We start from the raw sequence: 20762 nt of genomic DNA, 5'->3' as shown, positions 1-20762 counted from the left end.
CTCCTCCTCTCTCTCTCTGTCTCCTCCCACTCTCCCTCTCTCTGTCTCCTCCTGCTCTCTCTCTCTCTCTCTGTCTCCTCCTGTTTTCTCTCTCTCTGTCTCCTCCCACTCTCTCTCTCTGTCTCCTCCTGCTCTCTCTCCCTCTCTCTGTCTCCTCCTGCTCTCTCTCTCTCTCTCTGTCTCCTCCTGTTTTCTCTCTCTCTGTCTCCTCCCACTCTCTCTCTCTGTCTCCTCCTGTTCTCTCTCTCCCTGTCTCCTCCTGCTCTCTCTCTCTCTCTGTCTCCCCCTGTTCTCTCTCTCTGTCTCCCCCTGTTCTCCCTCTCTGTCTCCCCCTGCTCTCTCTCTGACTCCTCCTGTTTTCTCTCTCTCTCTGTCTCCCCCTGTTCTCTCTCTGTCTCTCCCTGTTCTCTCTCTCTGTCTCCCCCTGGTCTCTCTCTCTGTCTCCCCCTGGTCTCTCTCTCTCCCCCTGGTCTCTCTCTCTGACTCCTCCTGCTCTCCCTCTCTCTGTCTCCCCCTGTTCTCCCTCTCTGTCTCCCCCTGTTCTCTCTCTCTGTGTCCCCCTGTTCTCTCTCTCTGTCTCCCCCTGTTCTCTCTCTCTGTCTCCCCCTGTTCTCTCTCTCTGTCTCCTCCTGTTCTCCCTCTCTGTCTCCCCCTGTTCTCTCTCCCTGTCTCCCCCTGTTCTCTCTCTCTGTCTCCCCCTGTTCTCTCTCTCTGTCTCCTCCTGTTTTCTCTCTCTCTGTCTCCTCCCACTCTCTCTCTCTGTCTCCTCCTGTTCTCTCTCTCTGTCTCCCCCTGTTCTCCCTCTCTGTCTCCCCCTGCTCTCTCTCTGACTCCTCCTGTTTTCTCTCTCTCTCTGTCTCTCCCTGTTCTCTCTCTGTCTCTCCCTGTTCTCTCTCTCTGTCTCCCCCTGGTCTCTCTCTCTGACTCCTCCTGCTCTCCCTCTCTCTGTCTCCCCCTGTTCTCTCTCCCTGTCTCCCCCTGTTCTCTCTCTCTGTCTCCCCCTGTTCTCTCTCTCTGTCTCCCCCTGTTCTCTCTCTCTGTCTCCTCCTGCTCTCCCTCTCCCTGTCTCCCCCTGTTCTCTCTCTCTGTCTCCCCCTGTTCTCTCTCTCTGTCTCCCCCGTTCTCTCTCTCTGTCTCCTCCTGCTCTCCCTCTCCATTTCCTGCTCTCTCTCTGTCTTTCACCCCACTGATCCTCTTGCCCAGAGGTCAGACACAACAGTGAAGTCTTGCTCAGATGTCGCTTTGGTCTTTGACTACAGAATTCCTGTGGAATCCGATTCCCGGCCGGGAGTGATCCAGCAAAGACGGGATTGTGTGGAGAGTCGGAAAGCAGCTGATCAGGATTCGCTGACTGTCACTCTCAGGCACTGTGTCCAGGAAAACAATGTTCCAGCAAGTAATCAGGTAAGCGGGGACTTCCTGTCTCTCCCTCATGAACACGCCCCACCGAAATCAGCATCGATAGGGATAGGGATAGGGATAGGGATAGGGATAGGGATAGGGACTGTGCCCACCCCAAGTCAGGGGGAGCAAATCGCAGCAAATTGCCGGAACAGTGGGGCAGTAATGAAGGAGTGCTTCCAATTATTCCAACATTAACTGGGAGAGATCAGTGGGAAAGGTCTGGAAGGTGCAGAATTCCTAACAGCTATTTGAGGAGCTCCTTCAGGGCCGGTGTCAGAGGGGGCATTTCTGAGTTTACTTTGCAGGGATATCGCTGGGAAGCTGGAAGGGTATCCACAGGAGAGACTTTTAATGGTTGAATTGGAATGTATTCATGGAAAAGATACCCAGAGGGAAGCTTCCTAACTGAGGAAAGGCCAGTTTTCTGAAGCTGAGTTGCAATTGGGCAAAAGTGGACTGGAAATAGCTCCTTGAAGATATAAGTTCGTTTGGAGACATTTGGGAAGAGGTAATGATCGAGAGACAGCGTGTTTTGTACCCCTTGTAGGTGGGGTTAATAAGTTCAGGCCCCACACCCCACAACCACATCCCGGGCTGACAGTTGGAATGCCAGAGGTAAAAACAATGACTGCAGATGCTGGAAACCAGGTTCTGGATTAGTGGTGCTGGAAGAGCACAGCAGTTCAGGCAGCATCCAAGGAGCAGCAAAATCGACATTTCGGGCAAAAGCCCTTCATCAGGAATAAAGGCAGTGAGCCTGAAGTGTGGAGAGATAAGCTAGAGGAGGGTGGGGGTGGGGAGAGAGTAGCATAGAGTGCAATGGGTGAATGGGGGAGGGGATGAAGGTGATAGGTCAGGGAGGAGAGGGTGGAGTGGATAGGTGGAAAAGGAGATAGGCAGGTAGGACAAGTCCAGACAAGTCATGGGGACAGTTACTGAGCTGGAAGTTTGGAACTAGGATGAGGTGGGGGAAGGGGAAATGAGGAAACTGTTGAAGTCCACATTGATGCCCTGGGGTTGAAGTGTTCCGAGGCGGAAGATGAGGCGTTCTTCCTCCAGGCGTCTGGTGGTGAGGGAGCGGCGGTGAAGGAGGCCCAGGACCTCCATGTCCTCAGCAGAGAGGGAGGGGGAGTTGAAATGTTGGGCCACGGGGCGGTTTGGTTGATTGGTGCAGGTGTCCCAGAGATGTCCCCTAAAGCGCTCTGCTAAGAGGCGCCCAGTCTCCCCAGTGTAGAGGAGACCACATCGGGAGCAACGGATACAATAAATGATATTAGTGGATGTGCAGGTAAAACTTTGATGGATGTGGAAGGCTCCTTTAGGGCCTTGGATAGAGGTGAGGGAGGAGGTGTGGGCACAGGTTTTACAGTTCCTGCGGTGGCAGGGGAAAGTGCCAGAATGGGAGGGTGGGTCGTAGGGGGGTGTGGACCTGACCAGGTAGTTACGGAGGGATAGGTCTTTGCAGAAGGCGGAAAGGGGTGGGGAGGGAAATATATCCCTGGTGGTGGGGTCTTTTTGGAGGTGGCGGAAATGTCGGCGGATGATTTGGTTGATGCGAAGGTTTGTAGGGTGGAAGGTGAGCACCAGGGGCGTTCTGTCCTTGTTACGGTTGGAGGGGTGGGTTCTGAGGGCGGAGGTGCGGGATGTGGACGAGATGCGTTGGAGGGCATCTTTAACCACGTGGGAAGGGAAATTGCGGTCTCTAAAGAAGGAGGCCATCTGGTGTGTTCTGTGGTAAGGTGGGCAAACTAGTGGAAGTGATCCTGAGGGACAATATAAATTGTCATGTAGGCATGGGTAATGGTGTAATGGTGTGCACTGTGGACTCTGAATCCAGTGGTCAGAGTAGGTGGCACAGTGGTTAGCACTGCTGCCTCACAGCACCAGGACCCAGGTTCGATTCCAACCTGGGCCGACTGTCTGTGTGGAGTTTGCACATTCTCCCCATGTCTGCGTGGGTTCCCTCCGGGTGACCCAGTTTCCTCCCACAGTCTAAAGATGCGCAGGTCAGGTGGATTGGCCGTGCTAAATTGCCCCATAGTGATAAGGATGTGTAAGTTAGGGGTAAATATAGGGTAGGGGAATGGGCCTGGGTGGGTTACTCTTTGGAGGGTTGGTGTGGGCTTGTTGGGCCAAAGGCCGGATTCTGCTTCTGAGAAATCACGGTGAGTCAGGATGGACCCATTACAGGGAGCAACCACAGAGCGAGGGAGGGGAAGGTCCTCTGGTTTGCCAGCACCTGTGGAGAAAGGACGCAGTTCCAAGACCAGCCCCGACGAAGAACTATAATCAGGTGGAGCAAAAAAAAACTAAACGTCGGACAATCCGAAAGAGCTTGCAGTCGTGATCCAGAGCTCAGCGACCCCTTTGAAAATCCTCCACATGTTCAACCGGCCTTAAAAACAGGCAAACTTCTTCCCCCGCTGACCACGCCAAGGTCAGCTAATCCTTGAACAGCTCCTTAAATCTGTCTATCAAAATGTAAAAACTCCACCCTGCCCCCAGGCAGTTTGAGAGGTTTTGAAATTACCCAAACACTGGCTGGTGATTCAGTGGTGGGGAGGAAGGAGGAAGCTCAGAGGAGCAGAGGGATCTGGCAGGTGGTGGGGGGCGGGGGGTGAGGGGGGGCAGGGGGGGGGTGGGGGGGGTGGTTTGTCCACAATTCCCTATAGGTGGCCAGATACATCAGATAGATTGATAGAGGAGATTAGGAGGCATACAGAACACTTCCCATAGATTATCCCAGCAGCACAGGTCCCAGCTGGAGCAGTGTGTGTTGTCCTGTTCACCGCACTGTAGGAAGGATTGGGGTTACACTGGAGGGGGGTGTGGGGGGAGACTCACCAGGACCCTGCCTGGGATGGAGCACTTCAGTGATGGAGAGAGGCTGGATACACTCAGGATATTCCTTGAGAACAGAGAAGCTTGAGGGGGAAACGTGACTGAGATTAGGATGGGCATGGACAAGGTGAGTGGGAGGCCGAGTCGATAGGTGTGACCTGTCGGAGCACAGCTTGGGAGGAACGTCAGTTCAAATCAGAAGCCTGACTGATATTTCGGTTCAGCACCAATCACGAATGGCCCTGCAGAGATTGGGCTTTTGGCTGGATTGATTCACGCCCTGACTGCTTCCCCTCACCAGCCAACATGGGGGCTGCTTGCAGTGGAAGTGGGCCCAGTCCCATCCTCCAGTAATCCACCAGAGTCAGTGTCTGTCCCGTGACCCCCAGCAGCTGATGGTATCGGGGTCAGTGTCTCTGTCCCGTGACCCCCAGCAGCTGATGGTATCGGGGTCAGTGTCTCTGTCCCGTGACCCCCAGCAGCTGATGGTATCGGGGTCAGTGTCTCTGTCCCGTGACCCCCAGCAGCTGATGGTATCGGGGTCAGTGTCTCTGTCCCGTGACCCCCAGCAGCTGATGGTATCGGGGTCAGTGTCTCTGTCCCGTGACCCCCAGCAGCTGATGGTATCGGGGTCAGTGTCTCTGTCCCGTGACCCCCAGCAGCTGATGGTATCGGGGTCAGTGTCTCTGTCCCGTGACCCCCAGCAGCTGATGGTATCGGGGTCAGTGCCAAAGCCCAGGACTGACATTCGCTGTTTTTAATCTCTCTCCAGGAATGGATATATACCCGAGACCAGCAGATCCGTCAGAACCAGCAGTGTCTCTCTGTTGCCAGCCTGTTCCCAGGTGCCCAGGTTATCTTAACGCCCTGTCGAGACAAAGATGGTAAACAGGTAAGTACTGGTGAGGAATTTGTTAAGTGCGTACAAGACAATTTTCTGATTCAGTATGTGGATGTACCTACTAGAGAAGGTGCGAAACTTGACCTACTCTTGGGAGATAAGGCAGGGCAGGTGACTGAGGGGTCAGTGGGGGAGCACTTTGGGGCCGGCGACCATAATTCTATTAGATTTAAAATAATGATGGAAAAGGATAGACCAGATCTAAAAGTTGAAGTTCTAAATTGGAGAAAGGCTAATTTTGATGGTATTAGGCAAGAACTTTCGAAAGCTGATTGGAGGCAGATGTTCGCAGGTAAAGGGACAGCTGGAAATGGGAAGCCTTCAGAAATGAGATAACAAGAATCCAGAGAAAGTATATTCCTGTCAGGGTGAAGGGGAAGGCTGGTAGGTATAGGGAATGCTGGATGACTAAAGAAATTGGGGGTTTGGTTAAGAAAAAGAAGGAAGCATATGTCAGGTATAGACAGGATAGATCAAGTGAATCCTTAGAAGAGTATAAAGGCAGTAGGAGTATACTTAAGAGGGAAATCAGGAGGGCAAAAAGGGGACATGAGATAGCTTTGGCAAATAGAATTAAGGAGAATCCAAAGGGTTTTTACAAATATATTAAGGTCAAAACTAGGGAGAGAATAAGGCCCCGCAAAAATCAGCAAGGCGGCCTTTGTGTGGAGCCACAGAAAATGGGGGAGATACTAAACGAGTATTTTGCATCAGTATTTACTGTGGAAAAGGATATGGAAGATATAGAATGTAGGGAAATAGATGGTGATATCTTGCAGATTACAGAGGAGGAAGTGCTGGATGTCTTATAACAGTTAAAGGTGGATAAATCCCTAGGACCTGATCAGGTGTACCCGAGAACTCTGTGGGAAGCTAGAGAAGTGATTGCTGGGCCTCTTGCTGAGATATTTGTATCATCGATAGTCACAGGTGAGGTGCTGGAAGACTGGAGGTTAGTAAACGTGGTGCCACTGTTTAAGAAGGGCGGTAAAGACAAGCCAGGGAACTATAGACCGGTGAGCCTGACCTCGGTGGTGGGCAAGTTGTTGGAGGGAATCCTGAGGGACAGGATGTACATGTATTTGGAAAGGACAGGACTGATTAGGGATAGTCAACATGGCTTTGTGCATGGGAAATCATGTCTCATAAACATGATTGAGTTTTTTGAAGAAGTAACAAAGAGGATTGATGAGGGCAGGGCGGTAGATGTGATCTCAGTATGGACTTCAGTAAGGTGTTCGACAAGGTTCCCCATGGGAGACTGATTAGCAAGATTAGATCTCATGGAATACAGAGAGAACTCTACTTTATGTCACTTACATAAATGATTTGGATGCGAGCATGAAAGGTACAATTAGTAAGTTTGCAGATGACACCAAAATTGGAGGTGTAGTGGACGGCGAAGAGGGTTACCTCAGATTACAACAGGATCTGGACCAGATGGGCCAATGGGCTGAGAAGTGGCAGATGGAGTTGAATTCAGATAAATGTGAGGTGCTGCATTTTGGGAAAGCAAATCTTAGCAGAACTTATACACTTAATGGTAAGGTCCTAGGGAGTGTTGCTGAACAGAGACCTTGGAGTGCAGGTTTATAGCTCCTTGAAAGTGGAGTCGCAGGTAGATAGGATAGTGAAGAAGGCGTTTGGTATGCTTTCCTTTATTGGTCAGAGTATTGAGTACAGGAATTGGGAGGTCATGTTGCGGCTGTACAGGACATTGGTTAGGCCACTGTTGGAATATTGCGTGCAATTCTGGTCTCCTTCCTATCGGAAAGATGTTGTGAAACTTGAAAGGGTTCCAAAAAGATTTACAAGGATGTTGCCAGGGTTGGAGGATTTGAGCTTTAGGGAGAGGCTGAACAGGCTGGGGCTGTTTTCCCTGGAGCGTCAGAGGCTGAGGGGTGACCTTATAGAGGTTTACAAAATTATGAGGGGCATGGATAGTGTATATAGACAAAGTCTTTTCCCTGGGGTTGGGGAGTCCAGAACTAGAGGGCATAGGTTTAGGGTGAGAGGGGAAAGATATAAAAGAGACCTAAGGGGTAACTTTTTCACGCAGAGGGTGGTACGTGTATGGAATGAGCTGCCAGAGGAAGTGGTGGAGGCTGGTACCATTGCAACATTTAAGAGGCATTTGGATGGGTATATGAATAGGAAGGGTTTGGAGGGATATGGGCCGGGTGCTGGCAGGTGGGACTAGATTGGGTTGGGATATCTGGTCGGCATGGTCGGGTTGGATCGAAGGGTCTGTCTCTGTGTTGTACATCTCTGTGACTCTACTGACACTCACTGCCAGAATCTCATCCCATCTGTGAGCTCCGGTTAGTGTGTGTGTGTGTGTGTGTGTGTGTGTATATCTGTTTGTGTGTGCGCACGTGTCTGGGTGTGTGTGTATGTATCTATCTCAGTGTGTATTTGTGTGCACGCGTGTCTGTGGGCCTGTGTGTATGTATGTGAATGCCTGTGTATGTGTGCACGTATATCTATATGTGTGTGTGTATGTGTACATGTGTGCCTGAACATGTGACTGTATCTCTGTGTGTATGTGTTAATCTGGGTCACTGTCTATCTGTGTCTGTGTCTCTGTCTGTGACTGTGACTCTATGTGTATGTGTTAATCTGGGTCTCTGTGACTGTGTCTGTGTGTGTGTGTGTTTATCTGTGTCTCTGTCTGTCTGTGTCTGTGTCTCTGTCTGTGTGGCCAGAGTTAGATAAAGATGTGGAAGACCCAGTAAAACAGGAGAGAGGGTGCACACATGTACACATACACACACACATATAGATATACGTGCACACATACACAGGCATTCACATACATACACACAGGCCCACAGACACGCGTGCACACAAATACACACTGAGACAGATACATACACACACACCCAGACACGGGCGCACACACAAACAGATATACACACACACACACACACACACACACACACACACAATTGCTGTCTCGGGTTCCCAACGGCTGTCTGTCACTGGTCCCCAGTTTGGCTCAGAAGAGTTTCCAAATCTCATGAGAATGAAGAGGGTTACAATGCAATGGGAAGGCAATATCCTGGTGGCACTAATCCAGGTCCTCAGTGAATGATCTGGGATCTGGCTTCAAATCCCAATGTGACTGATGGGAGAATTTGAATTGGATAAAGAATCTGGAATTAAGCGTCTAATGACAATCACAAAATCAATGTCGTCTGGGGAGGGAAATCTGCCATCTTTACCTGGTCTGGCCGATGTGTGACTCCAGAACCACAGCAATTGGAGACTCAGGTAGATATGTCCGATGGGGGACAGAGTCAGATAGATATGTCCGATGGGGGACAGAGTCAGATAGATATGTCTGATGGTGAACAGAGTCAGATAGATATGTCTGATGGGGGACAGAGTCAGATAGATATGTCCGATGGGGGACAGAGTCAGATAGATATGTCCGATGGGGGACAGAGTCAGATAGATATGTCTGATGGGGGACAGAGTCAGATAGATATGTCTGATGGGGGACAGAGTCAGATACATATGTCCGATGGTGGACAGAGTCAGATAGATATGTCCGATGGTGGACAGAGTCAGATAGATATGTCCGATGGTGGACAGAGTCAGATAGATATGTCCGATGGGGGACAGAGTCAGATAGATATGTCTGATGGGGGACAGAGTCAGATAGATATGTCTGATGGTGGACAGAGTCAGATAGATATGTCTGATGGTGGAAAGAGACAGATAGATATGTCCGATGGTGGACAGAGTCAGATAGATATGTCCGATGGGGGACAGAGTCAGATAGATATGTCCGATGGGGGACAGAGTCAGATAGATATGTCTGATGGTGGCAGAGAGATAGATATGTCTGATGGGGGTCAGAGTCAGATAGATATGTCTGATGGTGGCAGAGAGATAGATATGTCTGATGGGGGTCAGAGTCAGATAGATATGTCGGATGGTGGCAGAGAGATAGATATGTCTGATGGGGGACAGAGTCAGATAGATATGTCTGATGGTGGCAGAGAGATAGATATGTCTGATGGTGGACAGAGACAGATAGATATGTCTGATGGGGGACAGAGTCAGATAGATATGTCTGATGGGGGACAGAGTCAGATAGATATGTCTGATGGGGGACAGAGACAGATAGATATGTCTGATGGGGGACAGAGTCAGATAGATATGTCTGATGGTGAACAGAGTCAGATAGATATGTCTGATGGTAGACAGAGTCAGATAGATATGTCTGATGGTAGACAGAGTCAGATAGATATGTCTGATGGTAGACAGAGACAGATAGATATGTCCGATGGGGGACAGTGTCAGATAGATATGTCTGATGGGGGACAGAGTCAGATAGATATGTCCGATGGGGGACAGAGTCAGATAGATATGTCTGATGGGGGACAGAGTCAGATAGATATGTCTGATGGGGGACAGAGTCAGATAGATATGTCTGATGGTGGCAGAGAGATAGATATGTCTGATGGGGGACAGAGTCAGATAGATATGTCCGATGGGGGACAGAGTCAGATAGATATGTCTGATGGTGGACAGAGTCCGATAGATATGTCTGATGGGGGACAGAGTCAGATAGATATGTCCGATGGGGGACAGAGTCAGATAGATATGTCTGATGGTGGACAGAGTCAGATAGATATGTCTGATGGTGGACAGAGACAGATAGATATGTCGGATGGGGGACAGAGACAGATAGATATGTGGGATGGGGGACAGAGTCAGATAGATATGTCTGATGGTGGACAGAGTCAGATAGATATGTCTGATGGTGGACAGAGACAGATAGATATGTCGGATGGGGGACAGAGACAGATAGATATGTCCGATGGGGGACAGAGTCAGATAGATATGTCTGATGGGGGACAGAGTCAGATAGATATGTCGGATGTGGGACAGAGACAGATAGATATGTCGGATGGGGGACAGAGTCAGATAGATATGTCCGATGGGGGACAGAGTCAGATAGATATGTCGGATGGGGGACAGAGACAGATAGATATGTCTGATGGTGGACCGAGTCAGATAGATATGTCTGATGGTGGACAGAGTCCGATAGATATGTCTGATGGGGGACAGAGTCAGATAGATATGTCTGATGGGGGACAGAGTCAGATAGATATGTCTGATGGTGGACCGAGTCAGATAGATATGTCTGATGGTGGACAGAGTCAGATAGATATGTCTGATGGGGGACAGAGTCAGATAGATATGTCTGATGGGGGACAGAGTCAGATAGATATGTCCGATGGGGGATAGAGTCAGATAGATATGTCTGATGGTGGACAGAGACAGATAGATATGTCCGATGGGGGATAGAGTCAGATAGATACGTCCGATGGGGGTCAGAGTCAGATAGATATGTCCGATGGTGGACAGAGTGAGATAGATATGTCTGATGGTGATCAGAGTCAGATAGATATGTCTGATGGTGGACAGAGTCAGACAGATATGTCTGATGGGGAACAGAGACAGATAGATATGTCTGATGGGGGACAGAGTCAGTTAGATATGTCTGATGGTGGACAGAGTGAGATAGATATGTCTGATGGGGGACAGAGTCCGATAGATATGTCTGATGGTGGACAGAGACAGATAGATATGTCTGATGGTGGACAGAGACAGATAGATATGTCTGATGGGGGACAGAGTCAGTTAGATATGTCTGATGGTGGACAGAGACAGATAGATATGTCTGATGGGGGAACAGAGTCAGTTAGATATGTCTGAAGGTGGACAGAGACAGATAGATATGTCTGATGGTGGACAGAGACAGATAGAAATGTCCGATGGGGGACAGAGTCAGATAGATATGTCCGATGGGGGACAGAGTCAGATAGATATGTCCGATGGGGGACAGAGACAGATAGATATGTCCGATGGGGGACAGAGTCAGATAGATATGTCCGATGGGGGACAGAGACAGATAGATATGTCCGATGGGGGACAGAGACAGATAGATATGTCCGATGGGGGACAGAGTCAGATAGATATGTCCGATGGGGGACAGAGTCAGATAGATATGTCCGATGGGGGACAGAGTCAGATAGATATGTCTGATGGTGAACAGAGTCAGATAGATATGTCCGATGGGGGACAGAGTCAGATAGATATGTCCGATGGGGGACAGAGTCAGATAGATATGTCCGATGGGGGACAGAGTCAGATAGATATGTCCGATGGGGGACAGAGACAGATAGATATGTCCGATGGGGGACAGAGTCAGATAGATATGTCCGATGGGGGACAGAGTCAGATAGATATGTCCGATGGGGGACAGAGACAGATAGATATGTCTGATGGGGGACAGAGTCAGATAGATATGTCCGATGGTGAACAGAGTCCGATAGATATGTCTGATGGGGGACAGAGTCAGATAGATATGTCCGATGGGGGACAGAGTCAGATAGATATGTCCGATGGGGGACAGAGTCAGATAGATATGTCTGATGGGGGACAGAGTCAGATAGATATGTCTGATGGTGGACAGAGTCAGATAGATATGTCTGATGGGGGTCAGAGTCAGATAGATATGTCTGATGGTGAACAGAGTCAGATAGATATGTCTGATGGTGGACAGAGTCAGATAGATATGTCTGATGGTGAACAGAGTCAGATAGATATGTCTGATGGTGGACAGAGTCAGATAGATATGTCTGAGGGTGAACAGAGTCAGATAGATATGTCCGATGGGGGACAGAGTCCGATAGATATGTCCGATGGTGGACAGAGTGAGATAGATATGTCTGATGGGGGACAGAGTCAGATAGATATGTCTGATGGGGGACAGAGTCAGATAGATATGTCCGATGGTGAACAGAGTCCGATAGATATGTCTGATGGTGGACAGAGTCAGATAGATATGTCTGATGGGGGACAGAGTCAGATAGATATGTCCCAAGGTGGACAGAGTCAGATAGATATGTCTGATGGGGGACAGAGTCAGATAGATATGTCTGATGGTGGACAGAGACAGATAGATATGTCTGATGGTGAACAGAGTCAGATAGATATGTCCCAAGGTGGACAGAGTCAGATAGATATGTCTGATGGGGGACAGAGTCAGATAGATATGTCTGATGGTGGACAGAGACAGATAGATATGTCTGATGGGGGACAGAGTCAGATAGATATGTCTGATGGTGGACAGAGACAGATAGATATGTCTGCTGGTGAACAGAGTCAGATAGATATGTCTGATGGTGGCAGAGAGATAGATATGTCTAATGGGGGACAGAGTCAGATAGATATGTCCGATGGGGGACAGAGTCAGATAGATATGTCTGATGGTGGACAGAGTCCGATAGATATGTCTGATCGGGGACAGAGTCAGATAGATATGTCTGATGGGGGACAGAGTCAGATAGATATGTCCGATGGGGGTCAGAGTCAGATAGATATGTCCGATGGGGGTCAGAGTCAGATAGATATGTCTGATGGGGGACAGAGTCAGATAGATATGTCTGATGGGGGACAGAGACAGATAGATATGTCCGATGGGGGATAGAGTCAGATAGATATGTCCGATGGGGGACAGAGACAGATAGATATGTCCGATGGGGGACAGAGTCAGATAGATATGTCCGATGGGGGACAGAGTCAGATAGATATGTCCGATGGGGGACAGAGACAGATAGATATGTCCGATGGAGGACAGAGTGAGATAGATATGTCTGATGGGGGACAGAGTCAGATAGATATGTCTGATGGGGGACAGAGACAGATAGATATGTCTGATGGGGGACAGAGACAGATAGATGTGTCTGATGGTGGACAGAGTCAGATAGATATGTCTGATGGGGGACAGAGAGATAGATATGTCTGATGGTGGACAGAGTGAGATAGATATGTCTGATGGGGGACAAAGTCAGATAGATATGTCTGATGGGGGACAGAGACAGATAGATGTGTCTGATGGTGGACAGAGTCAGATAGATATGTCCGATGGGGGACAGAGTCAGATAGATATGTCTGATGGGGGACAGAGACAGATAGATATGTCTGATGGGGGACAGAGTCAGATAGATATGTCTGATGGAGGACAGAGTCAGATAGATATGTCCGATGGGGGACAGAGTCAGATAGATATGTCTGATGGGGGACAGAGACAGATAGATATGTCTGATGGGGGACAGAGACAGATAGATATGTCTGATGGTGGACAGAGTCAGATAGATATGTCTGATCGTGGACAGAGTCAGATAGATATGTCTGATGGTGGACAGAGAGAGATAGATATGTCTGATGGGGGACAGAGTCAGATAGATATGTCCCAAGGTGGACAGAGTCAGATAGATATGTCTGATGGGGGACAGAGTCAGATAGATATGTCTGATGGTGGACAGAGTCCGATAGATATGTCCGATGGTGGACAGAGTGAGATAGATATGTCTGATGGGGGACAGAGTCAGATAGATATGTCCGATGGGGGACAGAGTCAGATAGATATGTCCGATGGTGAACAGAGTCCGATAGATATGTCTGATGGGGGACAGAGTCAGATAGATATGTCTGATGGTGGACAGAGTCAGATAGATATGTCTGATGGGGGACAGAGTCAGATAGATATGTCTGATGGGGGACAGAGTCAGATAGATATGTCTGATGGGGGACAGAGTCAGATAGATATGTCTGATGGGGGACAGAGTCAGATAGATATGTCTGATGGGGGACAGAGTCAGATAGATATGTCTGATGGGGGACAGAGTCAGATAGATATGTCCGATGGTGAACAGAGTCCGATAGATATGTCTGATGGTGGACAGAGTCAGATAGATATGTCTGATGGGGGACAGAGTCAGATAGATATGTCCCAAGGTGGACAGAGTCAGATAGATATGTCTGATGGGGGACAGAGTCAGATAGATATGTCTGATGGTGGACAGAGACAGATAGATATGTCTGATGGTGAACAGAGTCAGATAGATATGTCCCAAGGTGGACAGAGTCAGATAGATATGTCTGATGGTGGACAGAGTCAGATAGATATGTCTGATGGTGGACAGAGTCAGATAGATATGTCTGATGGTGGACAGAGACAGATAGATATGTCTGATGGTGAACAGAGTCAGATAGATATGTCCCAAGGTGGACAGAGTCAGATAGATATGTCTGATGGGGGACAGAGTCAGATAGATATGTCTGATGGTGGACAGAGACAGATAGATATGTCTGATGGTGAACAGAGTCAGATAGATATGTCGGATGTGGGACAGAGACAGATAGATATGTCCGATGGGGGTCAGAGTCAGATAGATATGTCCGATGGGGGTCAGAGTCAGATAGATATGTCCGATGGGGGACAGAGTCAGATAGATATGTCTGATGGGGGACAGAGACAGATAGATATGTCCGATGGGGGATAGAGTCAGATAGATATGTCCGATGGGGGACAGAGTCAGATAGATATGTCCGATGGGGGACAGAGTCAGATAGATATGTCCGATGGGGGACAGAGACAGATAGATATGTCCGATGGAGGACAGAGTGAGATAGATATGTCTGATGGGGGACAGAGTCAGATAGATATGTCTGATGGGGGACAGAGACAGATAGATATGTCTGATGGGGGACAGAGACAGATAGATGTGTCTGATGGTGGACAGAGTCAGATAGATATGTCTGATGGGGGACAGAGAGATAGATATGTCTGATGGTGGACAGAGTGAGATAGATATGTCTGATGGGGGACAAAGTCAGATAGATATGTCTGATGGGGGACAGAGACAGATAGATGTGTCTGATGGTGGACAGAGTCAGATAGATATGTCCGATGGGGGACAGAGTCAGATAGATATGTCTGATGGGGGACAGAGACAGATAGATATGTCTGATGGTGGACAGAGAGATAGATATGTCTGATGGAGGACAGAGTCAGATAGATATGTCCGATGGGGGACAGAGTCAGATAGATATGTCTGATGGGGGACAGAGACAGATAGATATGTCTGATGGGGGACAGAGACAGATAGATATGTCTGATGGGGGACAGAGACAGATAGATATGTCTGATGGTGGACAGAGTCAGATAGATATGTCTGATGGTGGACAGAGTCAGATAGATATGTCTGATGGTGGACAGAGAGAGATAGATATGTCTGATGGTGAACAGAGTCAGATAGATATGTCTGATGGGGGACAGAGTCAGATAGATATGTCCCAAGGTGGACAGAGTCAGATAGATATGTCTGATGGGGGACAGAGTCAGATAGATATGTCTGATGGTGGACAGAGACAGATAGATATGTCTGATGGTGGACCGAGTCAGATAGATATGTCTGATGGTGGACAGAGACAGATAGATATGTCTGATGGGGGACCGAGTCAGATAGATATGTCTGATGGTGGACAGAGACAGATAGATATGTCTGATGGTGGACCGAGTCAGATAGATATGTCTGATGGTGAACAGAGTCAGATAGATATGTCTGATGGTGGACCGAGTCAGATAGATATGTCTGATGGTGGACAGAGACAGATAGATATGTCTGATGGGGGACCGAGTCAGATAGATATGTCCGATGGGGGACAGAGTCAGATAGATATGTCCCAAGGTGGACAGAGTCAGATAGATATGTCTGATGGTGGACAGAGACAGATAGATATGTCTGATGGGGGACAGAGTCAGATAGATATGTCCGATGGGGGACAGAGTCCGATAGATATGTCTGATGGTGGACAGAGACAGATAGATATGTCTGATGGTGAACAGAGTCAGATAGATATGTCTGATGGTGGACAGAGTCAGATAGATATGTCTGATGGTGAACAGAGTCAGATAGATATGTCTGATGGTGGACAGAGTCAGATAGATATGTCTGATGGTGAACAGAGTCAGATAGATATGTCTGATGGGGGTCAGAGTCAGATAGATATGTCCGATGGGGGACAGAGACAGATAGATATGTCCGATGGGGGACAGAGACAGATAGATATGTCCGATGGGGGTCAGAGTCAGATAGATACGTCCGATGGGGGTCAGAGTCAGATAGATACGTCCGATGGGGGACAGAGTCAGATAGATACGTCCGATGGGGGACAGAGTCAGATAGATATGTCCGATTGTGGACAGAGTCAGATAAATATGTCCGATGGGGTCCGAGTCAGATAGATATGTCCGATGGGGGACAGAGTCAGATAGATATGTCCGATGGGGGACAGTGTCAGATAGATATGTCTGATGGTGGACAGAGTCAGATAGATATGTCCGATGGGGGACAGAGTCAGATAGATATGTCCGATGGGGGACAGAGTCAGATAGATATGTCTGATGGTGAACAGAGTCAAATAGATATGTCTGATGGGGGACAGAGTCAGATAGATATGTCTGATGGTGGACAGAGTCAGATAGATATGTCCGATGGGGGACAGAGTCAGATAGATATGTCTGATGGGGGACAGAGTCAGATAGATATGTCGGATGGTGGACAGAGTTAGATAGATACGTCCGATGGGGGACAGAGTCAGATAGATATGTCTGATGGTGAACAGAGTCAGATAGATATGTCTGATGGTGGACAGAGTCAGATAGATACGTCCGATGGGGGACAGAGTCCAATAGATATGTCCGATTGTGGACAGAGTCAGATAAATATGTCCGATGGGGTCCGAGTCAGATAGATATGTCCGATGGGGGACAGAGACAGATAGATATGTCCGATGTGGGACAGAGTCAGATAGATATGTCTGATGGTGGACAGAGTCAGAGAGATATGTCCGATGTGGGACAGAGTCAGATAGATATGTCTGATGGTGGACAGAGACAGATAGATATGTCCGATGTGGGACAGAGTCAGATAGATATGTCTGATGGTGGACAGAGTCAGATAGATATGTCTGATGGGGGACAGAGACAGATAGATATGTCGGATGGTGAACAGAGTCAGATAGATATGTCCGATGGGGGACAGAGTCAGATAGATATGTCCGATTGTGGACAGAGTCAGATAGATATGTCCGATGGGGGACAGAGTCAGATAGATATGTCCGATTGTGGACAGAGTCAGATAGATATGTCCGATGGTGGACAGAGTCAGATAGATATGTCTGATGGTGAACAGAGTCAGATAGATATGTCTGATGGTGGACAGAGTCAGATAGATATGTCTGATGGTGGACAGAGACAGATAGATATGTCTGATGGTGGACAGAGACAGATAGATATGTCTGATGGTGGACAGAGACAGATAGATATGTCTGATGGTGGACAGAGACAGATAGATATGTCTGATGGTGGACAGAGACAGATAGATATGTCTGATGGTGGACAGAGTCAGATAGATATGTCTGATGGTGGACAGAGTCAGATAGATATGTCTGATGGGGGACAGAGACAGATAGATATGTCTGATGGTGATCAGAGTCAGATAGATATGTCCGAGTGTCTGTGTGTGCGTGTCTGTGAGTGTGTATGTTTCTCTGCGTCAGTGTGAGCGTGTCTGTGAGTGTGTATGTTTCTCTGTGTCTGTGTGTGTGTGTCCGTGAGTGCGTGTGTTTCTCTGTGTCTGTGTGTGTGTATGTTTCTCTGTGTCTGTGTGTGCGTGTCCATGAGTGTGTCTGTTTCTCTGTGTCTGTGTGAGCGTGTCCGTGAGTGTTTATGTTTCTCTATGTCTGTGTGTCCGTGTCCGTGAGTGTGTATGTTTCTCTATGTCTGTGTGTGTGTTTCCGTGAGTGTGTGTTTCTCTGTGTCTGTGTGTGCGTGTCCGTGAGTGTGTATGTTTCTCTGTATCTGTGTGTGCGTGTCCGTGATTGTGTGTGTTTCTCTGTGTCTGTGTGTGTGTCAGTGAGAGAGAGAGACATAAACAACCCTCCTAATTTTTTTTCAGTTTTGTTTTTTGTTTCTTATATTTTCCCCACCCTACCGCCTAACTGCGGTAGTGCTTATTTTTCCCCCAGCACCCATGGTGTTTGTGTGCGGGTGTGAGACACAGTGAGAGACAAACCATGTACAATCCTTATTCAATTTCCACCCCCAGGAAGATAGGAAAACACCCACGTGGCCAGTGACAAGCACTGCCCTTCACATCAAAGGGCAACGCTGTGTGATCAAAACCGTGAAGGGGAGGGTAGGGACTAAATCAAAATAGAGTTGGACGGGGAAAGAATGCACTCCACTCCCTGCGGCGCCCACCTCTCCCTGAACAACTCCAGGGTGTTGGTGGACACCGCGTGATCATTCCAACCCTCCTGATATTTGTCTGTGTTGTATTGTGTGTTCCCCCAGCTCTGGCGGAGGATTGGCTCCCGTATCGAGCATCAGGTTTCTCACTACTGTTTGGACAGTGAGCTGTTGGCCAGTGATGAGGATGACATCACCAAGATCCTGGTGATCAGCCCGTGTGAGATGGTGTTGCTCAGCCAACGGTGGGAAATGGAGTCGGCCCCTGAGGAATGAGGAGGATCGCGGGATGTCCATCTTCACCGTTACATGTAAAAAGTGATGAACCACCGAGAGATTAAATCCTGTTTCCTGTTCTGAGAGGGACAGTTTGAAATCTGACCTTTCAGATCGGTATGTCCTGAAAAGGTGCGGGACCCTTACCTTTGATGAGTTTATCTTTGTGATGACAAAGGCCTGACTCAAAGTGATACGCCCGAAACGTTATCGCCATGGAGATGGAGAACCTCGAGATGAAGATACATCAAACTGGACAAATCTAACAACTCTTTGGAAACAAAGGACTTGTTTTCATTGGAGGGTTTGAAGAAAGAGTAAATATTGAAGTGGGCAGCTTCATATTCTGTCCTTTTGCGACACAAATACCTTCTGTAAACTTGTTATTGGCCTGAAGGGGAATAGTTTGAGCCACATGTGGTTATTTGAAGGAAGGGGGACACAATTCTGGACCGAATGTTTCTTATCCAGTTTCGGGATGAGGGGCACTGCTGGCTAGGCCTGCATTTATTGCCCATCCCTAATTGCCCAGAGGGCTGTTAAGACTCAACCACATTGACTTTGTGTTTGGGGTCACAGGAAGGCCAGACCAGCTAAGAATGGTAGATTTCCTTCCCAGAAGGCCATGAATGAACCAGAGTGAACAGAACTTCTGACTCTCCTGTTCATACCTGTCAGCCAGGGCTCCCTGACTGGACCAAATTAAAAGCGCCAATCAGGGAATTCATAATCTATGAGGTCCTCTGGCTGACCTCATTACAATCATGACACCCCTTCCCCTCTGGTTCCAAGAACTGAGGCTGATTCTTTTTTACGTAGCTCCCCGGGGCATTTTAGCACCAGGTCAGGTTTGTCCTACTCTGCCTCTGATACGGGCAGTATGAAACGCACTGTAGTTCGCCTCTTGCACCTAGAGGGTCATGGAAGGAATTCATTCTCCTCTTTGGGTTGCAAAGGCATTGACACGATGACATCCAGTGTGTCCCTCTCAAATTCCAAGGTAACTTCAACGCTTGACAAAGGGGGAGGCACCACAGGTTCAGGAATAGTCAGAAAGACAGTAGAGGTGCTGGGCATGTTTTGCTTCCACACCATTTGCAAGTTTGCCCTTTCATATGGTCCACATGCTTGTTCAGGACCATCACACCTCCCTGAACATTATACGTCATCGACCATGCCTCCTACCCATGCAGGGCCATTCCTGTGGTTCCTACACCAGATTGTGTCCCCTGAAGTAAACTGTCTCTCTCACTTGGCAGAGTCTTGTGCATTGGCATTCCTGACGCTGTTGCATCCTCCCTCACAGGTCTGGGACGATCAGATTTAACCTGGTTCTCATTAGCAACTCTGCTGGATCTATCCCTGCAGTTGCATGAGGGGCGATCCTATAATTAAACAGGAATCAGGACAGTTCGGTTGCTAGTGAAGCTGTACAGTGTTTCTTTAAATCTGCCTCCACAGTTAGGACTGCTCTTTCTGCCCGACCATTGGATGATGGATGGTATGGAACTGTCCTTATATATCAATACCATTTAACTAGAAAATATTCAAATTTCCTGCTGATAAATGATGGCCCTTTATCTGTGACCAACACTTCTGGGAGTCTGTGTATTGCAATAGCTGTGTGCAGTTTTTCTATCATCGTCCCCATGTTTGATTAATAAATTCTATCCGCATCCAGTCACTTTGAATGTGCACCCACGATGACTAAAACCATTGAGCCCATGAAAGGACGTGCATAGTCAATGTGTAACAGAGTCCAGGGTTTAGCCAGCCATTCCCATGAATATGGGTGAGCTGCTGGTGGTAGATTTAGTTGTTGTTGTTGACACTCTGGGCATTGCCCTACCAACGCAGCTATGTCTGCATCCAATCCTGGCCATAGACATCACCTCTCACCAACATCTTCATTTTGGAACCCCCTGAATGACCCTGGTGGAGCTCAGCCAGTATCGGGCAGCAACTTTCGCTGGAGACAATCCCTCTTACTCCCATAGTAATATGCTGTCCTTGACAGTGATCTGCTTTCTCTGGGTCAAAAAAGGTTTCAATGCTGGGTGTGATGGCACTGTGGTTTCCGTCCTCACCAGCAGCTGGTTCAGTTTTGTCAGGACCGGATCTTTCTGCCTCCAAACTCTCATATTGTCCTAGGAGTTGGGATGTCATTGAAGTTGTGTAGGATGTTGGAGAGGCCACTTCTGGAATACTGTGTGCAATTCT

General features: G+C 48.3%; 1 protein-coding gene across 1 annotated transcript in view; it reads left to right on the top strand.

Moving 5' to 3' along the window:
- Positions 1–20226, top strand: part of galnt14 (UDP-N-acetyl-alpha-D-galactosamine:polypeptide N-acetylgalactosaminyltransferase 14 (GalNAc-T14)) — a 316616-nt gene extending 296390 nt beyond the window's left edge. The window contains exons 12-14 of the mRNA XM_072548892.1: positions 1260–1404; positions 5018–5137; positions 18372–20226. Of these exons, the coding sequence (XP_072404993.1) occupies positions 1260–1404; positions 5018–5137; positions 18372–18542 (436 nt within the window). The 3' untranslated portion in view covers positions 18543–20226. The remainder of the gene's footprint in view (positions 1–1259; positions 1405–5017; positions 5138–18371) is intronic.
- The last annotated feature ends 536 nt before the right edge of the window (positions 20227–20762 follow it).

The sequence above is a fragment of the Chiloscyllium punctatum genome, chromosome 3 (assembly GCF_047496795.1).
Source record: "Chiloscyllium punctatum isolate Juve2018m chromosome 3, sChiPun1.3, whole genome shotgun sequence".
Lineage (NCBI taxonomy): Eukaryota > Metazoa > Chordata > Chondrichthyes > Orectolobiformes > Hemiscylliidae > Chiloscyllium > Chiloscyllium punctatum.
The sequence above is the reverse complement of the archived record's forward strand: the minus strand, read 5'-3'. Positions and strand labels throughout refer to the sequence as shown.